Source organism: Carica papaya, chromosome 3, assembly GCF_054855325.1.
Source record: "Carica papaya isolate Zhongbai chromosome 3, ASM5485532v1, whole genome shotgun sequence".
Lineage (NCBI taxonomy): Eukaryota > Viridiplantae > Streptophyta > Magnoliopsida > Brassicales > Caricaceae > Carica > Carica papaya.
Window position 1 is genome coordinate 7,918,050 of NC_142311.1, and position 23,680 is coordinate 7,941,729.

Genomic DNA, 23,680 nt, shown 5'->3' on the forward strand with positions numbered 1-23,680 from the left:
CCCAACATGTTGCAGGATGTATATCTGTGATGCTAGCATAGTAATAAACGAATTACATTGAAATTAATTTAAAATAAATTGAACTAAATAAACATTTTTGACTAAATTCTGCAAAAGCAATCAATTTGTTTTAAATACACCCTTCACATTTGAAAGAAGCATAAGATAATAGGATTGTTCGACAGCATTTCTTTCTAATTTTTATCAAGTCTGTTTATTTGTTAAAAATTCTTAAATAAACATTGAAAATCATCTTTCTTAAGACAAGTAAATTGAAAAGTCACAAACATTAAAAAAGTTAAATTCTAGATATTAGAAAGTATATATATATATTTAATCAAGTAATAAATTGAAGCAAAGTTTTTAAGGCATCACCAGAAGTTGGGTTTTGATAATCTAAAGATTTAGTGCTTCAAAATTTCAAATTGTCAAAAAGACATACCACACGACCTTTCCAAGTTGTGTTTGGACATTAACATTTTCAATATAAACAGATAGTTTATGTACAGAATTAACTTTAACAGCACCCGGAAGCAGGGACAATCCAACATGACAGGGGCAATCCAAATAAGAAGCAAGTGCTTCAAATTTTCAAATTATCAAAAAGACATACCATACAAACCTTCGAAGTTGTGTTTGGACATTAACATTTTCAATATGAACAGATAGTTTATGTACAGAATTAACTTTAACAGCACCCAGAAGCAGGGACAATCCAACATGACAGAGGCAATCCAAAAAAGAAGCATGTAGATATTATTTGGAGTTAGCCGGCTGCACCTTCAACATGACAGGTTCCAAACAAGAAGCATGTACATATTTTATGTAGAATTGGAGATACAGCCAGCTAACTCCAGATACGGCAGGTTCTGATGTAGATCAAAACACCAGTTTGACATCTTCTATATTTCACTGCATCAGCTGCTCACCATTTCAAAACAGAGACAATCCTATATTTGATGATGACATACATGTCGCCTCAACAGCCAATGTTTTAACAGTGCCTCGGCATGGGTCTCCAAAAATGGCATTTGAAACTCCAATAGAACAGCTGTTTTTCCCTTGGCAAGCCTGAAAAATTGCGGAACGATATATTTTAGGTAACTGTTTCCATATAGTCTCATGTATATTATTGTTGTACGTCAAAGTTGCTGCCACAGGAAAGCTATGGATGCTAATCAAGGTTGTCCAATAAGTTATTTTTTTTTTTTTTACTCTTCTTCTGCTTTTATCCCTAAACGAGTCTTGCGAACTTAAATGAGGCTTCCAATCACAATGGATTGGGTTCAATTCATCACAATCAGTAGATCAACATCTAAAGCCATTAGTTCATAAGATGGTTATCATCGCATTTACCTTTGACACCACAGACAAGGAGGTTGCTGCATGACAGTTGCCTCTGGAGAACTTCTGGCAGCTACCTTGAGGAGTTCCATAGCTAGCAAATTCAATGGAGGAGATGACATGTCCATCTTCACACTGCAAGTGCATCTCGGGTGTTGTATCTTTTATTGCAATTTTTTCATCAATAAAATCTGGTTGGGACCATTTCCACAGAGGTGGATAATGGGACTCTGACACTTGAGCACAAAGAGTTCGAGCTAAACGTAATTTGATCGAAATTTCAAATGGATTGCCTCCAGTTTCCTCAAAGATGACAAGTAGATTTTTTGATTTCTCTAACCATGCACGTGGTATGTGGTACCTGATTATTGACCAATAATGACAGCATCAGGCTAGTGATACTAAAATATCATTGCCTTAAATGTGACTTCAATTATTACGTAAGAAAACGAAGCATTGTCTAACATTTCTTCTTCATGCAAAGTAGCTTCAATATTTAACAAAGAAAAGAAAGTACTGAAGCAACATTTCTCAATATGATGAAAACAATTGGCTGCTTTTTGTTATTTAATACGTCATAGAGGCGTACCAAGTTTGAGTAGGCTTTCCACAGTTTGTTGCACACTTTTCCGAATTGTAGGCACCACGGTAATTACAGGTTCTTTGACATCCAGCTTTTGGGGTGACAATAGTCCAGTATCTTCCAATATGATGGCCATTCACCCAAGCCTGGCCCTTTCCCATACTTCCCAAATCAAGAACAACTGGATCTGTGCCATCAGGAGCATCAAAGTATGTCTGGTTCAATTGGTACAAAAGAAGACACAGTTTATAATTCCGTGCATTGATACTGTTAAAAACAACATACTAGGTGAGGTAGATAACATAATTACTGAAATGGAAAATTATCCATTTGTAGATACTATTATAAACAACTGACTGCTAGCTGATATTAAAAACATAAATACAGATATAATGTACATAATTTAGAGAGAGATTTTAGAATTTAATATAAGTTCAACTTTTCTATAAATAAAATTTCCTTTCAGGAAAATATAAATATTCTCAGGTAGCTGATAACATAACCAAATTTCAACATAAGCTAAAACTTTAATACATGGAAAACTAGATATACCTTATACCAGGTAAATGTTGATGGAAGGACATCAAGTGTCAAATCCGTCCATCCTGCCTTTTCATTCTCTTCAATGGTATATATTTTCTGGAATTCACCCTTCAGCCCAACCTAGAACCAAAATTAAACAATTCAGCAGTCACCTAACTGTTTCTGTATCCTCACGAGAAAGAACATAATGCCAAAAAGTGCTTCATTCTTGCAAGTACATAGTCAGATCAAGGACTAAATAAGAAGAAAAGGGTGTCAACTCAAAAGGTCTTATAATCACTATAATGCATGGATAGACATGCATGCATCCTATCCCATTCTTCTACAGCCTGCAATGAAACCAGTGACAAACATAAGAATTGAAGTTTCTAATTTATTTAGCACGTACAGTTTGATTTTGTAAAAGTTCTGAACCAACTTTTCTTCAGAAAGTTTTGCACCAGATAGCATTGCAGACATGTCAATCCAATCATTAACACTGTTAAAAATTATATAGCAAACTGCAAAAGGCATTTGTTTTAACTCGTACATATCTAAATAGAATTATGTAAACATTTTTTTCTAAACAATAATTATGTAAACATACTGGCATAAACCTGGATTGCAAAAATTTTAATCATTTTGACACTGAAAACCTGATAGACATTAGGTATAGGAAATAAGGCAAGGCAAAACAAGATTGCCCAACTTCAAATCTGACAACAGGGCAACTCTCAGCAAAAGGAGGTATTGACATGGTGAATTAGAACATTATTTGAGATCTTTTCATTTGTTTGATCACCTTTGATACTGATACAAATTGGACTGTGTCAGACTGATTGGTTATACTGAAAAGAATATTAAACAAAAAATTATCATCTATTCTTATTTACTAAATTAGAAGAACAATTACTTTCTATATTCAGGATTCATAATGCAAAGATATTACTTTCTTTAATTTTATTTAGACAAATATTTGGATACATTCACAAGAATACAAATGCAAGTCAGAACTTCACACTCTCTGATTACTGAAATCGTAGCACAATCCGGAATCTATGGTCCATTACTTAATACACACCTGGTAGGTCCATGACACTTTTGAGAGGTCAATATCTCCACTTCTTAGCCCAGTAAGCTTTGCTTTGCCTCTAAAACCTGCTCCATCTTTCTCTAAAAAGGCACCATAGTTCTGCATCATCAATTTTGCAATGGCACAAGAACTGGAATCAGTAGCCGCATGAATTTTAAAATAGAGACAAAAATATTAACTAAGAAAAATATACGAGATTAAAGGTTGTAAAAACATGCACAACTGCTCAAAAACTAAGCTCAAACTGCTATAATTGAGGGATTTGAACCCTCATATTGGCTTCATTAACCACATTGCTATCTCATCTGAGGTAGGGTATAAAAATTTCCCTTCAAATTCTTAGTATCCTTTGTCGAGGTCACACACAACAATCACAATCAAGACCATCAAAAGGTGCAAGATCACGTCAACACAGCTCAAGTTATTAATAGAAACTTAAACCCTTGTAAGGTTCACCAATCATATTCTAGTCCAATATGGGATAGAATATTAAAACATCACGGATTTTCAGAAACTCTCGAAATACTGATGAGAAAAGGGAAACTTATTTCGAATTTATACTTGAACAAAGGCAGTTTTCAGATTCTACAGTTCATTTATAATTATATTTCATCTGAGATTCCCTTATCCATGAAACAAGAAAGAATAAAGTATAACCAAGTAAACTTTTGACTGAATAGAAACAAACACAATGGCTCAAAAAAATGTTTTGACCATACTTCTGAGGTAATGACTGTTCCAAGTTATTTATTCACTCCACTTATGGTAAAAGGAAGAGACAGAGAGGGATAGATGACTTATAACTAATCCAGGTTCTTTAAAAAAGTATTCAATTTGAAGATCAACAACTTGTACATTAATAGACAATAGTCAATATACTGGATGAAAGAGAAAAAGGATAAAAATGGGCAGAAGAGCCTAGAAAGAGGAAGAAAGTTATAAAGATGTCAACTCAAGGTGGCAGATGAACTTAAAAATATTAAATTTAAATTAGAGAGCCCACAAGGTTGAAGCTTTTTGGAAAGTTGAAGTTGTTTCAACATAGGAGAATTTTAAGTATATCTTCAACAAATTCTTGTTCCTATGAATTCAGAGTTCCTTATTCTCCAAAAAGGTTTGACTGCTTAATCATCAATCCAGGTTTCTACTTGGAAAGGCATGGTGCTGTAGCTTTTTTTTTTTTGAAATAGGCATGGTGCTGTAACTTAACAGGCTTAAAATTGTCAACGAAGCTTCCTTTCTCGAACCCTATATCCAGTTAAGAGACTTCCTTGCTTATGCCAAGTACTCCCTCCTAATTTACCTTGATAGGCCTCAGCCTTTAGATTTTCCATGTCTTTAGTAAACGAACTCTAGTTCTGAGTAATTCAGTGAGAAACTTCTAATTGGCTAAAACATGTTTATCCTTCTATCATTGTTTGCATTACCGCTCATTTTGTACAGATCCTCGATATGGCACAACTTAATAGCTTTAATTGATAGTTTTAATCAGATTCAGCTTTTCCTATCTTAGAAATCTCCCTAATGAAGAGAAATACAAAGCAGAGTTAGTCTTATCTTCAGTTTGGATGCTTCACCATCCAGATGCCTTTTATTTGGGAAAAATCTTTCATCTGACAGTTCCTTTCTGTTCAGGACATAATATTATTGGGAAGAGGGCAAATTACTCCAAATTTGTCACTTTTCACACTACAACGCAGCACTATTTACAATCAAGAGACAAGTAACATTCTAATTCACAATTACAAACCTTCAGCAAAAGGATATTTATGAGCCAGGACTTTTACCTGCAATCCAACTGTTTGAGATAGCAACACTAAATCATTGTATCCTTGCTGAAACTGAACAGGCTGCACTGCCTTGACCCAATGACCAATCACACTGCCTATACTTTCAGGTAGTCATAAGAATAAACATGTTAGCAAAAGTAGGGAATAAAATTCCCTCATAACAAATAGCGTAACTAGCATTTAAAAAATTGCTTTTGCTCTGAAGACAAGGCCACTTTTCTTCCTTTAGCATGAAACGTAGCAAGCCACTCTAAATGGTGCAGCAGCTGATACTGGAAAAAGTCCAATTGTCATGCACATTCCCCCTTTGCAAAGGAGGCACCAACATTAACTTCTTCACTGATTTAAAAAAGAACAATAAGTAGAAAGGTTGCTAGTAATATCCATGAATAGGTCAGTATGCCTTATGTGTAAAATGTTATGTTAAGTGTGGACATGTGTATTATTAGGGGGAATAAGTCTAGAAAAGGACCAAGAGGGTAGTTAATTCTGAAAATAACTTCCAGGTAACTACTTTTTCTCTTATATAAATAAATACTGTCTTTTTTACAGATTTTTAAGCAAGAATAAATTTATGAAAAGTATCAAATATTTTCTTACTCAAGAGATCATTGGGTTCCCTTTTAACGAGTCCATACTATTAACAAAAAATAAGAAATTGTTGAGTTCTCTCTTAACAAGCACATACTATTAACAAAATCCCATAACAAGATCCGAAAATTAGAAACGTAAAAGATACCCTTTTCTAAATGGATTTAAAACTGTTTCTCAGTAATGAGTTTATTAGTTGTTAATGATTAGGACTCTTATTCTGCCTAAAGCCAAACATTAGTTTTCTGCTTGTACTTTGCATCAAGTAACCCAATTTATTAGAAAGCTATGAGTGAATCCAAAAATATATCAAGCACATTCTAGGAAGTTATTTTAGTTGAACATGCAAAACTAGACACACACACACACATTGAGGAAAATATGTGCATAGAAGTAGGAAACCCACATTAATCAATTAATATTTTGCTTTGAAAGAAAAAGACAGCATATATGACTCAAATCACCTGTAAGCTGGCCGTTAACAAACACCCGCAACACATCACGCATGCTATCGATTGAAACTGCTGGACTAACACCAGTTTCCCTCCAAAATGAGATGTCATCCTCAGATACATATATTCTATATCGAACACAAGAAATACCAGGGCATCAACTAACTATATATAGAAAGTGGAACGATAATAGTTAATATTTATTCTTCCAGTTAGAGTGGAAGTAACTTCATTCTGTTAGATAAAGAATAAATATTAGTAGCAAAAAGAAACAAAGATAAGACATCATCCATTGACAGCAAAAAATTGAAAAAAAAAATAGCAAAATAGACAAACTTCAATACTAGATAATTGTCCAATCTCTTTGCAAAATAGGTAGTCTCTAAAGAGACCTTAAAGGAGGCCATGAGGCTTAACACAAAGCAGCACCAGAACGCCAATCTGTCTTAAAGACAGGATATTTTCAAAGACGCATGACATTTTTTTCTAGTCACAAACCATAAATCAGAGGAAATAGCCCAACTACATAACTTTTCTCATTAAAGAGCACCAAGGGGTGCCACCCTAACGCATAAGATATATGAAAGAGCAGAAACTTACATAATTGTCAAGATGACTATGATATTTTCTAAATCCTCCACTGAACTAAATAAATGATGTTGAACAAAAAACAAAAGTTTTAGACCAAACATCTGAACTCCGTCAAAATAACAGCAAACTTCCTCAGTAGCTCATCTAACAAAGGTCACATCAGCTGATACATCAAATTTCTGCTCTCTCTTTCCAAGTAACTAGCTAGAGAATAAACTTCTTCTTTCTCCTATCACCGCCAAAAGAATCTCTTTATCTTCCAGTATAATCTCCTCTTGAAGATAAGATTGGTCAAAGAAAAACAGGTATTAACAAAGGTAACATCAGCTGATACATAAAATTTCTTGTGGTTGCGTGGTAAAACTTGTACCCTTTTTGAGTTAGTGAATATCCCACAAAGATATACTTGATCACCATGGGGTCAAGTTTTCCTCTATGAGATTAATGTATGTGAACATAGGTACCACACACAAAAATATAAGGGATATGGTTATTGATTACTCACACTTCTGGAAAAAAATGTTGAGAGAACTTCCATCGAGCTTTGGAAGTCTAGTACTCGAGATGGTAACTAGTTGATATGATGTGTGTCAGTTAACACAACTTCCTCCTAGTAGTGTTTAGTGGTTTTGAAATAAGAATGCACACGTTGTAGTAAGCAAGTGACTATTTTTGCGTTCTATGACTCTATTTTCTTGTGGGGTATAAACATAGGAAGATTCATAAACAATTTCTTTTTTTTGAAAGAAGGAGGTTAAAGTTTGGTTACAAGAATCTCGAACATTATCAGTTTTTAAACATTTAATTGTTACCCTAAATTGTGTTCTAATCATGGCATGGAACTGGGGAATAATAAGACTAAGTTTAGTTTAGATTTCAATAAAAAATTCCAAGAGACCTAGGTACAATTGTCAATAAAAAAACAAACTACTATGCCCCAAAGATGTTGGGGATATTAGAGAGATCCCAAACGTCATTATGAATTAATTTAAAAGAAAAATCACTTCCTTTATTACTAGGAGAACAAGTTATACGTCGTTGTTTATCAGTTCACATACATTATAGTGTAAATTTTCATTATTACATTAAAATGGTATCCTAGTCACTTTGCTACCAATATGTTATCATTCCCAAGAAAGTGATCTGAGTCATGGTGTATCTTGAGATTGAAATATGTAGAAATAGGATGAGAATTATCAGGCATCTAACTAATAGATTACAAGGCCCAAAGCCCTTAGATCACTGTAAATGGGCCCCAATGACCCAGAAACAATACCAGTGAATCTGCTTCTCCGAGGCAAACAAACTACTTATTGTCCTTAGCCAATAATTGAATTTATAAGAGAATCATGTTTGAAGTTGGAATGATGTTCAGGAGTTGTTAATCTAAATTTTATGCATCGAAGATGCACAGGGAACTATTAAAGGAAAGCGAGATGCATAAGCATGATGCACAAGCTCCACAAAACAATAAGCTGCAACCCCAAAGAGTAAACATCAGTGGAAACCTCATGTTTCATAAAAAGATCAATTAACTTTGAAATAGGCTGGTCGTATTCTTTTGAAGAATAATTCTGGCATACAAGAAAGGGGAACTCAATGATGCCATAAATGTTCTTCTACTAATTTCCTGCACAATCACAAATCCAGAGGTTTCCATATCAGACTAACAAAAAGATACCTGGTCATCAGCCATAGATAATCAGATTTGTCCTTTGTAACATTCAGATGCTCCAAAATTCCTAGGACAGTAAAACTGTTGTCACTCCAAATACTGATAGGCTCTTTTACAGTCATCCAGGATTTCGAGATATGAGAAATTTCTCCTCCTGCCGTTAATTCTTTTACCAAAGAAATATTTTGGTAAGGTGACAAAGCAAAATCTACCGTTTTTATGGATGTTTGTGCCCCTACCTGCTCACAATCAAGAGAGAAAGAGAGATCAAATTCAAGATATTATGATTCTTATGGATTTCACATTATAAAACTGTAACTCTAGAGTGGACCTTAGAATGAAAGTTGGTGTGCACATGTTTGTTTTTTTATGAGAGAAATATTTTTAGAAAGATTGGAAAAATGTTTACAACACTAGAGGACAAGAAATCCTCATAAAATAACAAATAGAACAAGGAAAGAAAACCATCAACATGACAATCCATCCCAATCCTTTTGCAAAGTAGCCAAACAGACAACCTTAGTGAACCATGGTCCACAAAGCAGCATAGAAAATCATTATATACCATGTGAGACACAGATGAAAATAATGATCCTTGAAAAGTCTAGCATCATAGTTTAACCACTATGCCAACAGACCAGCAAAGAGAGCTCCTTTTCAAATCATACCTCGCTTCTTCCACTCACCTCCTCTATGAAACGTAGAGAGGTGACCATGGGATTCAAACACATAAAGTGGTTGGGGATGGGCACAGTTAGATCTGTGAATTTGCAACAAATCAATGGTCTTCAGTTTTTTCAAAGCAGCAGTTCAAACAAAAATCTTAACCTCACTAGTTTTCAAAAATGCACTAGTGAAATCCTCATTTTAGAGACTGAAATTACAGGGTGAGATGTGAAATGAGAGACTGCAAGTATATGGATTAGAGGACTCCAAGTTCTAAGGATAATAAACGGCTCGAGGATATTGAGCAAAGAGATAGTATAATCAGATTCTCGATCATTAAAATTCCTAAAGAAAAAGAAATTTTGAAGAGACTGAACCATCCAACTACTCGAGAAACTGACATATGCTAGGACTATGAGAGTGTTTGGCTTGACTTACTAATTTTGGTGCTTTGAGTGCAAAGGCTTTTAGCTCAAGTGAACTTGAAGCTCATGCTTTTAATAGGAAAAGAGTCTAGATACTTGAATTTTTTATTTATGGTTTTTAGACTTAAAATGTTTTAAAAAATTATAGAATTCGTTACTATTCAATAAAAGTATCGAAGTGCAATACTTTGTCTTGATAAGTGATATTTTGGTAAAAAATAATGGTCAAAGGAGCTTACAAATATCTGGTGTCTGGAGCTTTTGTTTTGGTCCTAAAAGCCTTAGAGTTTTTACTTTTAATACTTCCAAGGATGATCCAAACACTTTGAACTTATTTTTTAACCAAAATGTGCTTTAAGCACATGCTGACCATAAAAATAAGCCACAATCCAAACTCATGCCATGACTTGAAAAAAGGTTGTGAAGGCAGTGAAAAAATTAGCAAGCATGAGATGACAATCCAAAGGTTTTGCCAAAAAATGTTTTTGAACAGGTAAAAGGGATGGTCTCATAAAGCTATGAAATGGATTTCCAGGCCTCCTGTGCGTCAAGGTACTAGCTACAGAATCAGCCACTCCTATTCAACCCATACCTAGTCTTAATCATCTTACAAAGAACAATTCCAGAGGAAGCATGCTATTCTTGTGCAGCCCATACTCACTCTTAATCACCTTCCAAAGAACAATATGCCAAAGGAAAGTGCGAATCCATTTAGTCAATAAAAACATATCTTCAGATACTAGTTTCCAGTACCTATATCGCCACTCTATGAAAAGACAATAGACATCTCCACAAAACAGATGATTTCTCGAGTTAGCATGCACATCTTACAGAAAGAAAATGCACTAGTATATGTGTGATTCGAAAAGAATTTAAGTAATATAAATTAAAAAAATGTTGAAATGTCAAAATCAAACCTTAGCAGTGTTGTACGCAATGTTTCTGCAATCTGGTAATATACTCACTGACCATGGCGGTAAAATATATGACCGGCCAGAAAATGTCACTGTTGCATATTTATGCTCATCAATATTTGCAAGAAAGGCAGAGCACAAGCTTTGATTCTCATGCTGAGTTAGCTTCAGGCCTTTGGTTTGATGATCTCCATAATACACATGTGCCTGAAATTATGAGAATAATGCTAAAATTAAAATGCAAGCATAGAACAAATTATCAAAATGCAATTAAATGGTACAATAACATCGCATCATTCAGAATTTAGAATGATATTATATTTTTTTTAAGAAAGAATGATGATATTTATGCTTTCTATAACATGTCATGCATCACTTCCTTGACATAAACTTACAAAGTAACATGGAATGATAAAAATAATTAAGATATTCTCATTCTAATGTACTGTACTTTTTCCACTTTTTTCTTCTGAGGAAACTACTTATTTAGATCCAGATATACTCTTTCCAAAGGCATAGAATGATCATATTATTTTGTGATAATGGCAGTGATGGTGGTGGTGCTGATCGCAATATGAAAGCCAAGGAAAAAGAATCTTTAGAAATCTTTGGATTCCAGGAAATATCACAAGTCAAATGATATATTTTCAAGCCAGAAAAAGAAATTCTTTGTCAATGTTCTTCATGTCAGGGGTAAAAAAGACTGAAGAAACAGTTCGCAAGTAAAAAGAAGAAAAAAAAAATGGCAAACATAGTCAACTCGGAGAAGCTTAATTTGAAGATTTTCTAGTTTCTTTTTTATGTACAAAAATGTTAACATATTAATCCTAAATAAACTTCCTTGATGTGAACATGTTCAAAAATGAACTATCGAAAATGCTAGATACTAATCAGTTCCACCCCTAGGGAAGAAGAAACAAAGAATTTCCTGAGCACATCAGCCCCCTAAAAAGACACGAGAAAACCAAAAGGATAATCGAATGTGTAGTAACTAAAACACCAAAGATACTCGAGGCTTATCACAAACCTCCTGCCTCGGTCCCAGTTTTATATACTGAGGTGAATCTGCAGCAACTAAGGCAGGTTCACAAAACCTTATAGCATCATGTAGATCTTTCAAGTGACCCCATTTTGGCTCACTTCGCAAACCTAAAAGGAGAAGAAGAAAAATCAAACCTTCATTAGAATATTAAATATTTTTATTTGACAGTGCAGTCATAATACAAGAAGGTCATGCATCGACTGGACCATGTTGCCAGATGAGCTCTTTCTCTAATCAAGGATCTCGTACCATATTCATCAATTGGAGCATCATAATCATAGCTAGTGATATAAAATGGGCCCCCAGAAGTTCGACCAAAATTTGTTCCGCCAAAATACTGCAACCAAATGACAGGCTTGTCAAGCTTCAGAACATGCAAAATTGTGTCGATGAATATGTAGGCTTCATGATTAATAGTTATTTGGGAACAAAAATGAAAAGAAAACTCTTAGCATCAGTGGTATGATATTGTGTTCTAAAAACCTTAGTCTCCTCTTTAGAAGCCTCTACGGCCAGTATATAAGCCAGTGGCAACTCCCTTTTTCAATAGTATTAACCTCTCTAATTTATTTGATTTTAACCTCTTCCAACAAATCTCTAAGACAGAAGCACAACCGGAAACAAAAAAAAAGCAAAAAGAAACTGGAAAGAGAGCTTCATTCATTCAGACAATATCTGGTTTTTGTGCTTGGAAATAACCTTCTAGCCTCAGGTTGGAATTTTTTCGTTTCAATCTTATGGTGATAAATCCCTCAACTTTCTTTCTTAATATTAGGAAATAAGTCTTCCTAGAACTGTGGGGATACCAGCTACAGAATCTTACTGATATGGAGATTTGATTTGATGTCATTTGCTGCAATTAGATCATATTTTTTCTTATTGTAAAAGCTATATATACTCATGTATCTCCCTAAATTCCACATGTTATTTTGTGTTCAAGAACCAATTAAACAAGAAGGTTATGCAGACAGAAAAGTTCCTAACAGCATATTTACTCTCTAGAATATCATCCCTAAACCTGTTTCATCATGTCTCTCCAATTCCATCAGTCCATTAAAGTTAAACCCAGTCTATATCCAGGATGTAAAAGTCCTTTACTTTTTATCACATGGAGAACACCACTGGATCTTATATGTTAGTTTCCATTGGAACAACATAAATGACCCACAGTACTAAAATTGCATATAAGCCTGAAATAGCAAAAGATAAGATTGCAGCAATTCGGGCAGAATAATATAATGATATTAAAGTTAGGACTCATTATCATTAATCATTATACCATGTAATAATTCTGAAAGCTTCCTCCTCGTTGAAAAAAGCGTGCAACAGAAAATGCAAGGTCTTCTACTGGCCTGTGAGGCAATCTTCCACCCCAGGATGTATACCTAAAAAGGTTAACCCAAAAACACTAAAAATATCTATGTGTTTGCAATCAATAACATTCCTTATTTGCGTAGATAGCTATCATAATAACTGCAATAGTTGTGCCAAAGACTACAATTATCAGTTACCCTTGTGAAAACTCCTTCTGGAGTTATGTTAATCATGTCAATGAACGAAATGTCGACTTCTCTACCATGCATTCTATCAATATTTTCCAATATAAGGGCAAAAGAAGAATTGAACAAGAACTTACAAAACTAAACCTTGGGGGAAGAAAATTGCTGAAAAGACTAAGTAGAGAGGTCCCAATCAAAGCATCTAAGAATGTTACAGAAAGTCTACAACAAACTTTTTCATATTGGTTGCAGAAGTCCTGAAACATTTATGGGCAACATGAATTTTTTTGTCTTATGGGGAATTTGTTGGTGGTCTTTTTCTCTGTACTCAACATTATAGTACAAGATTACCTGGCTCCCAAATGCGGCAGGCTACAATTCAAACAAAGGACCTTGGACACGCATGGAACATGGTTGAAGGCTTCCACCCATTTGTATCACAACACTAGGGTCCCGTGCAACAAGACTTCAGTAACCAGTTATCCTTTCCCACCTCTATACCATTTTCAAGTTTTTTTTAATGATTTTCTAGTTTTCTCAAAACTTGAATTATAAGTATTATTACAAGGTAGTATCTTCAAAGATCAAATACATCCAAAAACCAAAAATTATTGGAAACATTAAATAAATTCAATTTACTTATATAAAGTATTTGCTAAAACACTCGCATGCAACAGTATCCTTTTTTGTTATTTTAGAAGGGACTCGCCGTTATAGTTTTTATCTCTGTCGCCACTTAAACTTGAGCATAATAGTGTAGAACTATTTGACTACCAAACGAGCTTGCTGCAATTTATACTAGTCTCAATACTTAAACAATAGCATGAAAGTACCTGGGTATCACATGGGGCTTGTTGTAATTTGAACTAAGAGCCTTGGACACGCAACGACTTTAGTTGAATGCTTCCTACTATTCTTACACCCCTCAGGTGGTCCCATGCAACAGGCTTCAATAATGAGTTATCCGTTCTCACTTCTAACTATTTTTCAAAATTTTTATGGTTTTCTAGTTTTCTTAAAAACTAAAATAACCCAAGTATTAGAGCAACGTAGTATCTTTAATTATCAAATACATCCCAGATACTAAAAGATTACTGAAAATAAATTCAGCTGAACTGTAATGAATTGACATACCATCCATCCCAATTCTCCGTCCAAAGTACCGGCTTCGTATGGGAATTTGGTTTGAACCCATCACAATAGTATCCATTGCAGGCATCTATCTGAGGAAAACAAATCATAAACAAACTGAAAATACTGGAATTTCAAACAATCCCAAACCTCAAAATCTTAGTACGCCATCTAGCATTTACCTTTATTAGTTCAAAATGAAAATGGTTTTTATAAAGGGAAGAAATAATTAAAAAAAGAGAGAGAAATATGTATCCTCATAGAATATGAAATAAAAAAAGGAGAAAAAAGACCAGAATTAGAAACAAAAGGCCTTGTATTGAAAGAGCCTCTCCTTTGCAAACAAGAAAATGAAATATTTCTGAGAAACATATATCTTAGTCCACAAAGATGCCAAAAACACCATGCTGTGCCAAAAAAATAGGAGATTCTACACGTCCATTAAAATTTTAACACCAAATTCCAAGTTCCAATTATCAACCCAGCAGGCCCCTCAATTGCAAGGAAAAGATAACTTCCTAGGTATAGGGAACTTGTTTTTCCAAAATAGAAACAGTAAAAATGCATTTGGTTATTTTTTTCTTCTCTGAGAATAAAAGCAAGCCCAATTTTCTACAACCAAAAATAGGATTAAATTATTGATGATTTAAATCATTAAAATATACAAAATAGATAAAAAAATCCAAAGAAACCAAAATCATCCAAATTTCTTTTCAGTCATAGGTCATGTAGACATGTACTTCGGTGAAGAAACCAAAAAACATACTAAACTAAGGTACAGAGATTACAATATTTTCTGGAGCATCAGTTTGCCTGCACATAACCCAAGGAACCCCAGCACCAAGCCCAAGAGCCATGCTAGCTGCCCATTTGACGTAATCTTTTCCTGACTGGCCATATGAGCTCTCAATATTTCCATATTCGTTCTCAATCTGACAAAATACATTTTAAGTCATGTCACATATAGTTAAACAGATACACGCTCACTCCAATTATTGGAATTAATAACTGAAGAAGGAACTAAAATCACCTTTAGCTTACAATTACAAGACATAATAAGCTTATAAAAATATTGAGCAGAGCTAATTCAGCAGGTAGGCCAGCTTCTACTATCAGAAAACAAAGTAGATAGGATCTCTGCCACTTTACTGTGAAATCCTACCAGATATCAGACTGAGAATATGACCAATTGAAAGGGAAGAGAACATCAAAAATTAGGTGAATCTGGTCTTATTAAAATGGGATTGATCATTTCAAACGGCAGCTGAGGAGGGAGATGCAAGAGAGATGAGAATGTGATTCCAACAGTACTTCCTAACAATTTCTCAATTGCTACTCAAACAATGTAGAAGTCTAATCTACAGTTCAAACATTGAAATTGAAAAGTCTGAATACAACCTGCAACATGATTACTGGACCACCTTGCCAACAGAAAAGCATTTCCTCTCGCATAAGATCCACTATCATTTTGACAAAATTCTGCATCTCCTCCTAGAAAAAGAAACATGTTAACATCAAAACGTTAAGTCATTAATAAATATGCTAAGCTCCAGAATCTCCAGGCTGTCAACAAAAGGTACTCTTTTATAATTAAAGAGATTCCTTACTCATAACTGCTGTGGATGGAGAACCTTTTGCTACAATATAGCTTCTTTCTTTGAAATAACAAACATAGCTTCTTAGTTGAGGGATTAAGTTGCCAAGATAGCCCTAAGACTACAGATCTACGAACAGGCAGTAAACAGCTAGGTTCTACTAACAATACGAATGATATACCCAGAGTGCTGACGAACCCAAATATAATATTATTCTATCGATATTTTGTTCCAGAAAAGGCGTCTCACTTGGAAGAAGTTTTGGTATCTCCTCATAAGTAAATAGATTTTGTCAGCTCTGAAGGAACATGGGATGGAAAACCTTTTAAATACCAATAGTAATTAAAAAGTCAACCTAAATATATGATGGACTAAAGTTAATAAAATAGTAATAATAACATAACATAATTTTTTTAATTACTAAAATTACTTCTGTTAGTATCTTCTTGTGCTACATCATGGGGAGACAAAAAGGTCGCCTGCAGTCCACTGAAATTGCATTAGAGGGAGTTGAATACCCCAATCAGTGATTTCCGTAAACCCCCCCTCCCCCCCTTCTCCCTTTCATTAAGCTACATATATAATATATTATACATAATAGAAATTAAGAGAAGGTATAGTGTAAGTATATCTTTTACATATTACATATTCATATATTTCTATATGATACTTTTTATATTATTTTTAAATGTAAATACAATTATTATCCACTAGAAATATGAGAATAAATAATAAAAATAAAATAAAACATATTGTACCTAAAGGAAAAAACGCAATAAAGATTTACTGTAAGCACTACCACCACCATATCCATTTCCAACAACAAAGTTTTTTGTTGGCCCCAATGAAAAATCATAGCTCGACCAAGTCTCATCTGGACTTGACTCATGAACTTAATGACCTGAACATATAAAATATGAATTATTTTCCAAGATCTTTAAGAAAACTTGTCCAAGGAACCTTCTCGATAGATTTTTCTGTACTAGAGAATACCATGTACTCTCCACCAAATGAGTTACTATATATACAACTCACGTAGTAGACCTACTAGGCAAAAATCACAACTAATTCTTTGACATATTAGTCATAAGCTATATCCACTGCAAAAATACCACCTTTTATACTTCCATTGTATGACTCATCAACTTGAGTTATTCATGTTTTTTCTTGTGAATATTATCATACGGCTGTTCTGCCATTTATTTGGCTTCCTCTGGCTTCTAAAACTCATTTTTGAATAATAAGTTAACTCGGTCACATCCCCCCACCCCCACCCCCCGATCCCTTTTTCTGTGCACTTACTGCCACCTCTGGCAGTTAATTGAAATATATAATTAATGGAATTAGGCACTTATAAATGGTGATAAAGAAAATGCAAGCACCAACGACCATACATTGAATGTACCTTGAAAGGTGCATTGTCTGTTCGAAATGTTATGCCAGGGATATCACGCAGCCACACTGGAAAGCCCCTGAAAGATTTTAACTAAAATAACAGAAAGACAGAAGTAGCAAAAAGAAGTGATACAAGCCTAATCCTTATTAATGCTATTGCAACAACCAAGAGTAAGAAAAGTTCTTTACATTTACAAAACTAGAAACTGTAGGGCCAAAAGCATTGAAGGACTGGCCCAAAAAAATATAGTTAGGAAGGAAAGGCAGTTCAAATTGATACAGACTACCTAGACATAAACATGTTCTTTAATTTATGGACTCTTTTCTCCCACGAGATATATAGTACATACATCAGTCTTAAGTAGGATAATCTCAGCCTTAAAATATAACATTGTATTTATGTTTTAATTAACACAAGTCTAAAGTAATTCCCGAATAAATGACATAATTTTGATAGTTGAAATTTTTTTATTAAGACAAAAGAAACTGTTATGTTTTTTTACTTTTTGCACAAGTATTTTAGTTATTTCTAATTACTTTTTGGGGGAAGAATGTATGAATTATATAAACAAGACAACAAAGGAATGCCACCTGAAGTTTAAAAGCTTAACAAACCAGTCACAATATTATTAGATCTCTCAAGTCCTTATAAGAAGAAAGAGAATCACCTTTAGTCTGTAGGAAGTCTTCCATTTTGTTTTGATTTTTGAGGAGAATGTCTTTTTTCCTAGGAAGAAAAAGTATAGCATCTTTGAGGAGGATGTCTTATTCTCGCATTTGTAATTCTCTATCTGATCCTAACAAAGTTTATTTTTCTATAAAAAAAATGGAAGACATTACCAAAAGACAAGTTATCAAGAAAGGAAATTTTCTGAAAAATTAGGAGTGGCTATGAGTCAAACATGTTTCTAAACAATTTATATTTGGCTAGGTCAAAGTTCATTTGAGTTCAATCAAATTTGAATCCCAAGACTCAATTTGAGCCAAAAAAGGTTTATTTAGCTAAATGAGCCAAAGTCCAGCCTAAAAGCATTTAGTTAGAAAGCTTGCAAGATGCTTATGTATTAATAAATTAAATATATTTTATTAAAACATATAACGTACAATATGTTTTTGAGATGATTGCAACTGTATATTAAAAATATTTGCAAAATTTTTAAATATAATTAAATTAATAAGATGTTATGAGCTCCTAATCGAGCTTGTTGTGCTCGATTTTATGTAGTTCAAGCTCGAGCTTGAGTTTGAGCTTATTCGAACTCAGTTTTTTGCCGAGTTTTCTCTTAATCGAACTCGAACTCTATATTTTTCTAATGAGATGAACTCAGCTTAAAAGTAGTAGATCAAACTTTGAGCTGAATTTAAGCTTGATACAGTTTAAAATTTAAGCTTAAACTCAAATGCTAAGATATTCGGTACAGCCCAATTGTTGCCACCCTTATAAAAAATTTCTTTGTTCTCGGTGCCAATATAGCCAAAAACCTCACCTTAAGTTTCCATTTTATTGTTGGAATCACTTTTTGGTGTCTTCTAATAAATCAACACTAATGTTCTCAACAGTTTAGGTATTTAATTCAACACCTATGACTAAGTGAGTTTGAAATTTTATTTTTTATTCACAAAAGGTGGTGAATCCCATGCTCTTGCCTCTCAATATCCAGCAACAAGTTACGCACAATAGACAGAAATCATACAATGGTTTATATCCAAAGCACCTAGCAGGTAGTGCAAAGAAACATTAAAGCACTTGAACAATGTTCAATCTTGCAATATGATGAATTGATCTTTAACAGCTTCAGAAAGAATATGTTCCAACTTCGTGAATAGAAATAAATCTAGCAAGAGAATTGTAGAAATAAAATGCAAAAAGATGTAATACCCAAAATTCCACTCAGCACACACATAAGGACCTATGCGAAGATGGAGATAGAGTCCACTAGATCCCACTAGCTTCACGAACTTGACAATGTCATATCTTCCTTCAAAGTGATACTGAACAAGAAGTTTGGAATAAAATACTCACATTTTAGTGAAAGCAAGCAAACTTGTTCCACGAGATAATCATTCAAACTTTATAAACAAACTAGCAGGGCGGAAAGATTTGTTGCACCTGTCGTCTAACTGGCTCATGGCCATTCCAAAACACATATGTCTGAATTACATTTGCACCGCCCTCCTTGCTCTTTGCAATTAGTTCAGGCCACATCTGACACATTTCAAAAAATGTAAGCTGCATGCAATTTGTAGAGTTAAAAGCAACCATAGGTACCAATACATTGAAATTTCAGCTAACCCATGGATGTGAGGCACTATCTGTAGCATAAAGACAAATAGAAAAAAAAGAGAAAAGACGATGTTGCATTTTTGTTAGCAGAAAAAACAGCCGATACTCACTTTGCTATCAGCTAGTTGAACAAAATCTTTTGAACTTCGTTTTTATTTTTTAAAAGAAAAATATTAAATATTCAAATGCCCCAAGAGCGTGCAAAACCTGTATGAAAAAGTATTTATAAATCGACCAGGATATCAATTAGGTCTCCTAAGCCCTCGCTAGAATACAGTGGGTAACTCATAAATAAAATGCTTAGGGTCTGGCGAAAAAAATCTTTAAACTTAACAAAATTCGATTATTATATCCCCTTAAAAGATCTTCAATTCCTCTCCTTCCAAATAGCTCAAAAGGTAGCAAAAGGATAAGCCTTAGTCTCTTATCACCTGGGATACCTTTCCAAGCTCATAATTTCTTCCTTACTGAACCAGCTATCACTCAACTCAGACCCAAAAAGCCATATGCTAACATCCAGATCTGGTAGACATATGGCCCCCGCAGGAGAATGTGCTTGCATAACATCCATTACTAAAAGTTTTTTCCCTCATAATCAACTTGTCCAGAGTCAAAATACTTACCCTCACAGCTTCCCAGGAAAAGAAAGTCACCATCAGAGTTTCCTTTACCTTCCAGATTAAGTTGTACAGCAAATCTTCTTGGGACTCCACCCCCCTATTTAGATGCCAATAAAATGACTATACAGAAAAGACACATGAAGAGCTCAGCTTTCAAATTGATTTATCAATATAAGATTGTCACCTTAGGGAGAAACTTCAACAGTCTCAAGTAACCATGGACCTTCCAATCATTTAAATTTCTAACCACCTCAACTAACCACACCTCATATCCATCAAAGCCAAGTATGAACTTTTTAATAGAGACATCCTCGTGGCAAACTAAGGCAAAGATACTAGGAAATTGATGCATCAAAACCACCCTCTCCAACCAATCGTTCATTGAGAAGCTCACTCTATCTTGTGAACCCACTTTCCATCTAATACACTCCTGAAAGCCCCTTCTCTTCATGAAAATTCTCTTCCATAAGCCAACACCATGTGGACCCCTTGGAAGCTTTGTAAACTAATCCCCATCATCCAGGCCATACTTAGCAACTCTCCTCCATAGGCTCTTCTCCGCCCTCATAAATCTCCACAACCATTTCCCTAAAGCACTCTTGAACCCCAGTAACGGTCTCAAACCCAAACCTCCATGCTAAAATGACTGCTTAACCTTATTCCACACCACAAGACAAAATTTTCTCCTCTCCTCTACACCACCCCATATGAATTGACACTGGATCCTTTCTAATGTCCTTGCCACACGAGGGAATTGTTGCTAGAGACAAAGTAGATAGGGATACTGACCAAAGTGCTTTAAGTGAGCATCAGCCTACCCTCTTTTGATAATAAACCTGAATATTTTTTATGAAAAACATATTAACTTTATTTTTTTATACGTTTTATGTTATTACAATTGGGATTTATATACAGAATTCTTATTTATAAATAAGAAAATTAACATTATAGTAGAGATTTTATTTGATTTTAATTAATTACATCATTATGGAAAATATTACGGGAAGAATTACATGAGAAAAAATATCTCAACTAATAGAGAAACAGAACATTCTATCAACAAAATCTTTTTCCGTTCTCCTAGTCTAGATTCAAAATGGTTAATCATTGGTCATCACGTTGAAGCCTTCTTAAACTTTACATCCAATGGGAGACCCAGATACTTTATTGGCATTTCACTTCTCTACACCTCCAAAATAATAGCCAAGTAACCAACTCCCTCATTCAGCCCAATTTGCATAAGTTCTAATTTAACCAAATTTATACTGAGACCCAAACCTCTTAAAAAAATAATAACATACATTTGGTGTCAAGAATCATCCTGTCATTAGGTTCACAAGATAATCATGTCATCCACAAAAAAAGAGATGAGTAACATCCACTGCCAGCTCGCCTCCCCCATCATCTGTGTAAGAGAGAAGTTGAATCCTGTAATCATATTCCTATGATGCCCTGCTACGTATAAGTTATAGATTATGGTGTGTGAGTTACTAAGGATTAGTTGGGTCATAGCTGGCTTGGTTAGAGACGAGATTTGGGCCTAGAAAGGAAGGGAATTAGTAAGGGGAGAACTTGTTGGACTCATTCATCTTACTATCTTTTGCACGGTATGGAAGAGAGAAACAAGAGGATTTTTTAGGAGGTAGAAGTGGAGTTTAGTAGAATCAGGGACAGATGGCTCCAGTATTTGGGTATATTGGTTATAGGATATTTTATTCATTCGTTAGAGGATTTTTTGGGATTTAAAGGCATAATCACTTATTTATAAATACTTTTATACATAGGTGGCACTCCCTTGATGTTTGTGAATTAATGATCATAGTATAACCTTTATTTCAAAAAAAAAAAAAGCAATGATACATTGACTTTGGGTGGATATGGATGTATTTGTTTTGGAGCCTTTTGTTAGAAGGTTCTATGGGGATATCTTATCCTCCATCAACGTAGTTCACTCTTTCCTGTCTTTATTTATCTAGAATAAATAAATCGTACCTTCTTGTCACTTCCAATAGAAATCAGCGCTAAATGTGACAAGTTGACATGGAGCCTCACAAATACTTATAATTCACCATATTGTCAACCCAAATGCTTTCCTTTCACGTTGTTGATATTTTGTGTCAGTATGCTATCTAGAGGTACTGCTGAAGGTTTGATTGAGAACATGAGAGTCGGTCATGATAGGATAGAAATGTTCCATCTTGGTTGGTATAATACTTTTCCTCTCTTATGATCATGCAATGTTCTATTATGTAGTCATCATCTTACATGTCTTCAAGGGTATATCGGGTTTGTAGATTAACTTTATGAAGAGAGGTCTACAGGTCTTAACGCGGAGGAGTAAAATGTTTGAGATTCGGCCGATTTTGTTGGTTGAGACGTCTAGAATGAGCTTTTATTATCTCGGTGTCATTCTGGGGGGTAATCTTAATTGCTCAGGATCCTGTTGTAAGTAGAGTCTCTAAGTGTCTAAATTGTTGGAAGGATGCTCTTCTTTTTTCCCGGGATGGTAGAGTCACTCTTCTTACATGTCTAGCAGTCTCCTCCACTCTTCTTGTATACCTGGCATTCTCCTTCACTCTCTTTCTCTTTTTTAAATTTCTAGATATGTGGCAGAAAGAATAAAGAAGACGATGAGGAATTTCATTTTTTCGGGGTCTACTGAAGTCCGTCTGTCACCAAGATTCTCAGCAACCAAACAGAACGCCATAATAAACCCAATTTCTTATAATCAGACAACATTAGGACTGGTAACAGAAATGACAATGACAAAAGCGAAGAAATGCGAAAAATGGATAAAAGAGTACCTCGGGAGTGGCTCGAGGGTAGTGAATTCCAGCGGAGATGAGCATCCGGCGCTTGCCGTCAATGATCAGAGCCCTATGGTCGTAGCTCACATTGAATGGCTTGAAGAAATTGGCCCAGGCAAGCTGAATAATCATCAGATACACTAGCAAGCATTGAAGCAAACCAAACCTTAGCTCCATCTTCCGTAATTCAGTCTTCAGTTTCACTAAGGATCGCGACGGGGATTAGCAGATAATGTTAGGATGGAAAGAGGAAAGAGTGCAGTAACCGCCGAAGCTGGCGATTAGCATCAACTAACATAATGATTGATAATAATTTATTGATGTACTTATCGGATTGGCTGGGTTTTTGCGGGTCTCCATTAGGTAGAAGATGAATTTTATCATCATCATTTAGTTTCTGAATAAAATTAATTTTCAAATTGTTTTCAAACTTATAAAATTATTTTGATTTATTACTTTTTTAAAATAAAATGTTGACAGAAATTCACTATGTATTTTACTTATTTTATTTTTTTTATAGAATTTTAAATTATAATTTATTATTAATTATAATAGATTTAATAAAAATAATGATAAATTTATAAAATTAATTTTTAAATTTTAATATTTATTACAATTTCATTTTTTATTATTTTTATGATAATAGAAAATATTCATTTTC

The 23,680-nt window shown here is 34.3% G+C and overlaps 1 protein-coding gene across 4 annotated transcripts; it reads right to left on the bottom strand.

The window, feature by feature from the left end:
- Positions 1–562: 562 nt before the first annotated feature.
- Positions 563–23,423, bottom strand: BGAL9 (beta galactosidase 9). Of its 4 annotated transcripts, XM_088215424.1 has the most exons (20): positions 23,017–23,423; positions 19,419–19,514; positions 19,188–19,300; positions 17,977–18,035; positions 17,319–17,374; positions 15,717–15,809; positions 15,107–15,250; positions 14,322–14,410; positions 12,968–13,073; positions 11,938–12,025; positions 11,674–11,795; positions 10,650–10,853; positions 8,648–8,880; positions 6,388–6,503; positions 5,330–5,427; positions 3,531–3,641; positions 2,480–2,590; positions 1,934–2,142; positions 1,357–1,705; positions 563–1,071 (listed from the first exon to the last, which is right to left on the bottom strand). In XM_088215424.1, the coding sequence occupies exons 1-20, from the start codon at positions 23,194–23,196 to the stop codon at positions 934–936; spliced, it is 2,715 nt and encodes a 904-aa protein (XP_088071550.1). In that variant the 5' UTR covers positions 23,197–23,423; the 3' UTR covers positions 563–933. The 4 variants fall into 4 exon arrangements, with proteins under 4 accessions (XP_088071550.1, XP_088071551.1, XP_088071552.1 ...); XM_088215425.1 differs by lacking the exon at positions 17,977–18,035 and having other exon boundaries at positions 17,319–17,385; XM_088215426.1 differs by lacking the exons at positions 17,977–18,035; positions 23,017–23,423.
- Between the last annotated feature and the right edge of the window lie 257 nt (positions 23,424–23,680).